At 37.6% G+C, this 9,392-nt stretch overlaps 1 protein-coding gene across 1 annotated transcript in view; it reads right to left on the reverse strand.

Annotated features, from left to right (window-relative positions):
* The window catches only part of il17rd (interleukin 17 receptor D), a 38,379-nt gene extending 32,141 nt beyond the window's left edge, over window positions 1-6,238 (reverse strand). The window contains exon 1 of the mRNA XM_014971049.2: window positions 6,097-6,238. Within this exon, the coding sequence (XP_014826535.2) occupies window positions 6,097-6,210 (114 nt within the window). The 5' untranslated portion in view covers window positions 6,211-6,238. The remainder of the gene's footprint in view (window positions 1-6,096) is intronic.
* Window positions 6,239-9,392: the final 3,154 nt, after the last annotated feature.

Consider the following 9,392-nt stretch of genomic DNA (forward strand, 5'->3'; position numbering starts at 1 on the left):
TGTTAGCCGTATTATTTGGGTTTATTTAAATTTGATATTATGGAGCAGCAAAACCATCCAGTAGCTTTTACTCGAAAGTAGAACTGGGACGCAAACATTTATTAAACTGGCCTAAATTAAAAATCTGTATAGAAACCAGTCTGGTATGTTTCACTAAAATATTCTGTATTTAGTTTGATTTGATAAAATAATTGCTTTGTTTTACTTCCTGTAATTTTACTGTGTAATTGTAAATCATGCGCCATTTTAATTTTTTGATTTTAATTTTGACAGTTTTCAGTAGAGGTGAAAGAAAGAAAGGTGCCTGAGGAAGGTTGAGTTAGGGTTACGACCATAAAGGAGACATTTGATCATTTGAATGACAGCAGAGTAGTTAATTAATGTAGTTTGGCTTTCATGAAACAGTTAGAAGGTCTGATTACAGTCGTTAATCAACAGCATTGTCTCATCTCACCACCGTTAAAAAAACTGGAAAAAACCCTGAAACTTAAACTTGGCTGAAGGCTTAAAGATAACCGATCAGAATATATCCTAAAAGCATTCTCACTTTAGCAAAGGGACCTCTCAGATGTTACCTGAAGTTAGAGGAGCAGAAAAAAGTTGTTTTTCCTCAGAAATCCTTCAGGAACTGGAACAAAATATTCCACTTTACTTGTTTTGAGCCTCAGAGGAGGAGCATCTGATTCCACCCTGGTTTCCATCGCTACAGCGGCAGAAAAGACACGTGTTTTGCATCGGCCGCCCATCCGGCCGTGACGACCTCGGACTCCCCCCTGATGCCAAAAACACACCGAGGCCCTGGAAGGCGACGAGACGCAATTCAGAACAACGCCGCAGAACGAGAAGGATGACAAATCCAGAGAAGGATGTGGAGGAAGCAGGAAGATTTCCTGGTTTTCCTCCACGGAGGCGGATGTGATCGCTTCAGCAGATGTGCATGAAAGGAAGGATCCATCATCCTGTCCTGAACGGCTTTGGGACAAACTTCACTGCTTAAGCAGGTTTCTTTAAAAGCAACCTGGATATTTCCCCATAAAAACCCAGCATGTTCAGGATGCAACACTGAAAGAAAAACTTCCACAAAGAGAAAAGATCGCACAATTATATGGTCAATATAATGAAAATGATTTAAATTACCACTTTAAGCTCAGAGGTGACTAAACATGACTTTAATAATTAAAAATAGATTAATAGATCAACTAATTGACATTAACTGAGATTTCTGTTTCAACGGAAACCCATTCAAATGCGATCAGCAGTGGTGGGAGTTTTATTTTGAAAGATTCAGTTGTTTCTATCCAGCTCAGTGTGTCTGCTGCTGAACTCCAAGTCATTCAGCCGCCTCTCCACCGTGTCTGTTGTTCCGCTCTTTTGTCTTGGACTGCAGCTGGGAACAGGATTCATTGTGCTCTGCTCTACAGGAAACCAACCACTTCAACCAGAACCAGAACCAGCAGGTGGAGAACCGGCTCATGTGGTCGCTTCGTTAAGTTCAAGAAGGCAGCAGGAAAAAAACAAAGAGAGACGGTTGTTGTTGCTGAAACATTGTTAAAGCCCAAGAACATTTAAGTTGTTCAATCTGGGAAAACTGTCAATTGGCTTGACTTAAACCCAAGAATATAAAGAAATCTATTATAAAAATAATAATAAAAGACATTTTCCCCTTACAGAGAAAGATGATTTCATCAAATACAACAATTATTAATTATTAGACTCTAAACTACAGGTTCAACAATTCTTTAATATTGATGAAGAAGTTCTAGTTCCACTTATTACATGGGAAAATAATATCTTGTTATAATTGAAATAGTCTGCAAATGGAACTAGTACTTCTGACATCAATAGTAATGAGCTGCAAAGTTCCTTGTAGGTCATTTCAAATGTAATAAAATATTTGCACTAGAAACTAGAGCAAAATTATTTAGTAAGATTTTGTGTTTTTGCAGTGCATTACATAAAAGCCGGACATTTTCCTTCAGTTACCAAGTCAAACACTGAAAAATATGTTTTTTTTCCCCACTGGTAATTGAAGGCAAGCTTGCTGAAAACTTCAATTTTGTTCTGTAAAAATTTAAATAAACATTCAGGACGTCGAATCAAACCAGTTTTTCAAGGAGCACAATCGGTTTTACATTAAAGTGAACCAAAAACAAGCTAGTTTGGATGATTTATGTGCATCTTGAAGATAAAACTCACGTTGACTACAATCAGATTTGGCATGTCAAAGGAAAAGTCATCAAACTGTTAGTCCATTTGCAGATGACATCACATCCTGTTGTCTTCACACACCTCCAGCAATCAGCCGTTCACTTGAACTCGGCTTTTATGAGCCCTTTAAATGTGACCCAAACAGCAGTTCTTCCTTCAAAACATGCTGTGCTTTTGTACCCCAGCCTCCATTTTTATGGTTTTACCACTTTCTTCTCCTCTTTGTGTCCAGAGCACAGGAACTGCTCGTATATCAGATTTATGGGATGTTTTTTAGTTCCTAGAAACTATTTATTTTAGAATGCTTGAGTCAGAGTTTGAGGTTTCCTTACATTTGGTGAGTATTGGTTTTTGAAGACTGAAACTGAAAACCTGAAGGTGATTTTGTGACTTTAGAGACAGATGTTTATCTGCAGTGCAGACCAAATGTTCCTGATGACCCGCTGTGGGTCTATGGTTCCCTCCAGGCTCTGCTGGAGGTTTACTGCAGCTGCGGGAGCTTCTGAAGGTTCAGACTTCTGGGAGAGTTTTCCATTTTGCTGCATTCACAGTGCAATAAAAGAAATAACTTTAAAAAGAAACCGGAAATCAGCTCCAGAAAACCCAGTGTTACACTATCAGTTAGCACTGACTAGGCTTTTACCAGCTGCCGATTCAGATTGTGAATTTCTTTCTAAGGCCCATAACATATAAACTCATCTGTGCATACTTTTTGCTTCTTTAAATTAAATCAAGTAAAACACTGATCCTAAAAAACAAAAATGCTCAAGCTGTACCTTATAGGAATTACAGCGTAATCCTCAGTGGTGGGCACCGCTAACCCTGAAGCTCTAATCATAAACATTAGTTCTGCAAATGGTAAACCAACATGTCCTTAGCAGAAGCTAATGCTAAAGAGCTAATGCTAAAGTGCTAATGCTAAAGCGTAGAGTAAAGTTGTAGCTTTAAAGGAATTAAAACATAATCTTCAGCGATGGGCACCAGAAAAAAATTGAGCTCCTCTGCCCTCTCCAGTGGTAACTGGAAACAACCAATCAGAGGCAGGAAGGAGGTCTTAGCGCTGTCAATCACAATTTCTTGTGGCGCCTCTCCAGCTAGCGCCATAAGCTAGCTGGAGAGGTACCTTGTGGCTAGAATAGCCTCTTGTGAATGCTCAGGCTAGGTAGCATAGCCATTGATGATGGCAAATAAACCGTTGTCCTGTAACGGTAAGTTGTGTTTTTCACCATTAGCACATTTAGCAGCACATACATGAGGTTAATTGACAGCGCTAAGACCCGCCTCTTGGATCCGATTGGTGGTTTTTGGTCTGCAGCGCATTTCTTCAGACGGCAATAGTAACTCAAGTACGAGGTGAAAGAGATCGATCTTTTCACAGATAGTCTGTCTCATAAATTGTGACAACATGATGACAGTTTAAAAAATATGTAAAAAAATATATTCTCCATAAATGTTAAACACTTCATCTTTAACACTGGAAATGGAAGACATTTGAAATATCCAAAATAAAAAAACAACAACCAAAAACAACAAATGTAATGGAAATAAAAACATGAACGTAATGGGAATTATGGAGCACATTTTATTTATCGTGCAACTATGTTGTAAACATCTGCCTTCAAAGTTGAAGACAAAAAACCCACAAAACACGCAGATTCTTCCACCAGGAGTTAAAAGGACCAAAGAGACGAGCCTCTGGGACCTGAAGTGCCTATAATTTGATCAGTCATGAAATATCATGCCAGACCAAAGCAGGACTCTTTTCAAACAGACATGAAATTACCAGACAGAGGCTTTAATAAGCTCACACCTGTAGCAGAGCCGGGCGGCACGCCCCCATCCTGCACGCTTTGATCTGAAAGGACAGGAAGCAGGAGACTGTGTGTGTGGCTGTGTGTGTGTGTGGCTGTGTGTGTGTGTGTGTGTGTGTGGCTGTGCGTTTGTTTGTAATACCTTGTGGGGACGATTTTCCTGACATATACTACGTTGTGGGGATCGGAGCCTGGTCCCCACAAGGGGAAACCCTGTTTTTGGGTCAGGGGTGAGAGTTAGGGCTAAGGTATGAATTGAGTTTTGGTTGGTTAGGATTAGGGTTAGGTATGTGATGGTTAGGGTTAGGAAAAGGGTAAAGGTAAGGTTTAGGCTGTAGAAATGAATGGAAGTCAATGGAAAGTCCCCACAAAGATAGCAACACAAACGTGTGCGTATGCATGGGTGTGTGTGTGTGTGTGTGTGTGTGTGCGTGTGTGTGTGCGTGCGTGTGTGCATCTGTGTGTGTGTGTGTGTGCGTATGCGTGGGTGTGTGTGTGTGTGTGTGTGTGTGTGCGCGCGTGTGTTTGGGGGTGGGGCTGCAGGAAGGAATGTTTCAGCAGAGTAAACAGTGTGAGGCTTCCTGTAGAAAACACTTCAAAGCTGTAAAGAGGAAACCAGGATGACACGCAGAAAAGCATCAAAGGAAGGTAGGAATTGTCTATCAACAGGAGAAAACTCGACACCAATCCGTCGACTCCATCAGAAACCAACCAAACAATGATATAACCAGCACTGATTCTGATTCGAACTGCAAAAAAAAAAAATCTCGTTTAATTCTCATCTCGTCTTGAAAGAAATGCACAGAAAAACAAACTTACATGAAGACAGTGGGGAATTGGACCAGACATCACTGAAGACTAACGGCTCGACTTGAAAGCTAATCGTTCCCCAAATGGATCCAGATCCGTACCAATGTATGTAAAATCACCTGGGCCGGCCCAAGGCATAAGCAGCCGCTTTGAGCCCCACACAACACCTCACACACACGCACATGCACGCGCACACACACACACACACACACACACACACACACACACACACACACACACACACACACACACAGAGTTATTAATATTCATTCATAAATATTTTCTGTTTGTTTTATTTTAAAAACTGGAGATAATTGGTCATAAAATTTTAATTTAATTAGACATGGATCTGAAAACCTTTTAAACTCCACTTCCACTGATATTGGTGCTTAGCCACATTTTACTGAGCATTTCTAAAACAGGCATTTTTTTCCCTACATATATAACCATTAATAATTCTGTAGCTTAGCTGTTGACATGTAAACGTAAAATCACGTTTACTCACTGCAGCGTAGATACTAGATTCTAGAAAGTTATCTTGGGAATTGATGTGCGGTCATAACCAAACATTTCATACCTGAAACAGTCAGGTGTTAAAAAAGGAATCAAACTAAATATTAATAATAATAATAAACAAATCTGTATGCAATGAGTGTACAGCACATTAAAAATAAATTATTCCAAATGGATAGACTTAAAACAGTTGTTCCTGTTTGTGTCTTAACCCATCATCAACCATCTGATAGCTTTGTTTGTTTGTTTATTTGTCTTTATTTATGTAAACTCTGGGGTCTACTTGTTTCTTTTTCCAAGAAGCATTAAAGCAGAACAGGAGTTTTAAGATAAACTGAATCTACCTAAAAGCTTCTGTTTTTTGACAATATATATCCAACAGAAAAATCTGACAAAAAAACAACTTAAGAAAAATTAAGTCTGTTCTAGTTTAATACTTTAAAACCCATCAAAAAAACACAGATTGCTGAGACATTTTTAACACACCAGGTGGTTTATTTTAGATCACTATAAGGAATAGCTAATGTTTAAGTGCTGGTATGTCTGAAATGCATCCAAACTTCATTATTATGAGAAACACATCGAGGAAGTTTGTCTGCTTTCCAAGGGTTGAAAAACTGCAGCCCAGCACAGGTAGGGAGACCCCCTCTTCTCTACATCGGACCCGAAACAAACCTTTCTACCACTGAATGCTAAAAGCTACGAAACAGATATAAAAGTTGTGATTTTATATTTGTTTTGTTTTGTTTTTTACCTTGTAGCCGCAACGCTCCTGGTTTGCTCGCCTGTAGCCTGAAGTCCCGGATCCAGAGGCGCAAAGCAGAAAAAACCCGCAGACAGAGAAGAAGAAACTCCGAGGAGCCGCCATTCCGCTCTCAGGTCCTGAACTACTCTGAGCTCCGACTCCCCAGGTTTTTACGTGGAGACACTGACACGGCTGCTGGGGCCGAGCCACGCCGGTATGGCAGGACAGCTTGTCATATAATAGACACACATTAATATGTAAGCAAACAAGAGCATGGGAGTATTAGGCCCATACTAAGAAAGACAAAAAAGTAATACAATTATGAAAACGTTATATTACGAGGTAAAGCCGAAATAATACGAGAATAAAGTCGTAGTGTTATGAGAATAAAGTCAAAATAATGACAATAAAATTTAATTAATATGGGTATAAAGTCACAATATTGTAAGAAGATAAAAATCATAATATTTGAACTTTATTCTCGTAAGACTACAACTTCATTTTAAAATTAATTCAACTTCATTTTCTTAGTATTACAACTCTTTTCCTTAATTGAGGGTATTCTCATAATATTCTGACTTTATTCTCGTAATCTTATTTTTTACGTTCTTAGTGTGACCCCAGTACTCCATCATAATGATTTATGACTTAAACACAAAGGTATTGTCACTGGAAGTACTTTGCACTGTTCTAGTATGTTTACACATCAGAAATCATATATCAAATATGATTTCTGATTATTTTTCTTGATTTCTTTTATAGAAAATAAATTACAAATGACAGAATATATTTTCAAAAAGTGGCTTTTACTTCAGTTATCTCTTCTGCAAGTTGTATGATGGAATACTAGGGGTAGAATACAAAAATATTTGTTTAATTATGAGAATATAGTCATTAGCAGAATAAAACTGCAATTTTCCAGAAGGCCATCTCAATATTACAATATTGTAGAAAAAAAACTTGAATATTTTTCTTGTTAGAGTTCTCATAAAATTACCGCTTCATTCTCCAAATTTCACGACTATGTTCTCAAATTATTTCGGCTTATATTTGACATATATAATAGGAGACAAGCACTTATCGCGTGATTTAATTATATGCTACACTGACCTGCCATACACAGGTGGAGCCCTTATTTAGCGATCTTAAGCAAAATGTTTCTGATCAGAAATTATCGTGCTCTACTTGAAATCTTTCAGTTTTTGTTGTTGTTTGTTTTTGCCATATTTCAAAAAAATAAAATCTGATTTTATGCACCAACATAAAATCAGAAAATCAAAATTGACAACATGAAGATGTTGATTGTGAATTTTGCTTTCTTCATAATCATAGTGATAAAACAGGCATTTCGACTTTTCTTGGAGTTACATAATTACGCCCTCTGGTGGTCAACGTTTATTCCTGAATCTCTCCGAGCACGGACGGACGTTTCGTACCGCCGATTATGCCTCCATAATTAATACAACTAGAAAAATTAACATCAAGTCAGTTTCTCATTTCTATTTCACTCCTTCCTTTTTCCATTTTACTACACAAGCAAAAAAATAATTTATAATTTACGTGACATTAGGAGGAAGTAATACAATTTCTCAATTCAATGTAATTTAATCCACTTAATATTAGTATTGGCCTTTCATAGAAATTTCACCCCTATTGCTATTTCACGTAGTTATTTATTTATTTATTTATTTATTTTTGGTCGCCAACTGGTTTGTCAAACCAAAAGTGCCACAAATCACCACTTTTATCACACGTCTGAAACGTTATGACAAAAACAGCATTAGGACGTCATAAAAATACCGCAAGAATCCCGCCAGAACATTTTAAGACGTATTGTGAATGGCAAAAATGGGCTTATGCAGGCCACTGAATGCTGCTTGTTCAATGACGCATGACGTCATGAATAAACATCTTTGTTTTTGCCGTTCAGGATGTGGTCTTTAAAATGGCTTTGGGATGGCATTTATAGGCATCCTGGCATGTAAAACAGTGTTTACATGATTTCTTGACCAGTTGCAATGTGTTTTTGACTTGCTGAAGACTTTTTCATGGTGGTTCTTGACTCCAGCTGCTGTCTCTCTTTGTGAATCTTCCCCAACATTTTTGAATGGGTTTTGTTTCATAATCCCCTCCAGAGTGTGGTTATCCCGGATCGCTTGTCTACTTTTTCCCTATTCTTCCTCTCTATGAATGTGTTTGAACATGGAGCTCTGTGCACAGCCATCTTCTTTAGCAACGACCTTTTGTGACTTTACCTCCTTGTGCAAAGTGTCAATGGTCGTCTTTTGGACAGCTGTCAGGTCAGCAGTCATCCCCATGATTGTGTAACTACAGAACTGGACCGGGATACAATTTAAAAGCATTTGCAGGTGTTTTGAGTTAATCAGCTGAATAGAATGAGGAACTAGGGGTCTTCAATATTGAACCTTTTCACAATATTATAATTTTCTGAGATACTGAATTTGGAGTTTTCATTAGTTAGAATCAACACTAAAAGAAATAAACATTTGAAATATATCAGTCTGTATATAATGAATGAATATAATATAAAAAATTTACATTTTGAATGGAATTACTGATTTGAATAAACTTTTTCATGATATTCAATTTTTTTTTACCAGCACCTGCATAACTTGAATAAATAATATAACAGTGGGAGGTCATGTATGATTATCTTGATTGGGTCATATTTGAGTCAACTACTTCAAAAGGGGATCAGAACTAAAATCTAAGTGTGGTGTATTAGTTTTGAGAAAATGGCAAAGTCACTTCTTACAACCCCCAGATCACCAGAAGGCTCCCATATTTGCTTGAATTTAAAAGCAGAGCACAAATCTGAAATGTATATGAGAATGTGAATATTAATAAGTTTGATTTGATGGTTTCAGCAATAATAAATATAGGATTTTAACAATTGTTTGGTTACCATCTGATGCTACAAATTCAATCTTTTCTTTGCGTTTAAGCTTTGATTTGTCCATAAACCTGTCTCAGCAAATAATAAGCACATTGGTTCTGAAATGCTGTTTTTGTTGCTGAATAGGAGATTAGAGAACTGTTATAATAATGTGTCTTCATTAAGGATAACGCTATAGCGAAAAATAAATATATAACATGGTTAAGTACGTGGGTATGAAACGGTTTGTTTGAAGTAGGACTGTACGAAATGAGGGAAGAAATTGGCAGAGCCGTTTTTCTTCTTTCACAAACGGAGATCTCCATTGTGGCTCCCATCTTTAGAGACACAAACAATAAGGTGACAAGCCCACTCTGAGCCAAAATGGCGCCTATTTCTATTTAAACGA

The sequence above is a fragment of the Poecilia mexicana genome, unplaced genomic scaffold (assembly GCF_051168715.1).
Source record: "Poecilia mexicana isolate PSO_F unplaced genomic scaffold, ASM5116871v1 scaffold_5, whole genome shotgun sequence".
NCBI lineage: Eukaryota > Metazoa > Chordata > Actinopteri > Cyprinodontiformes > Poeciliidae > Poecilia > Poecilia mexicana.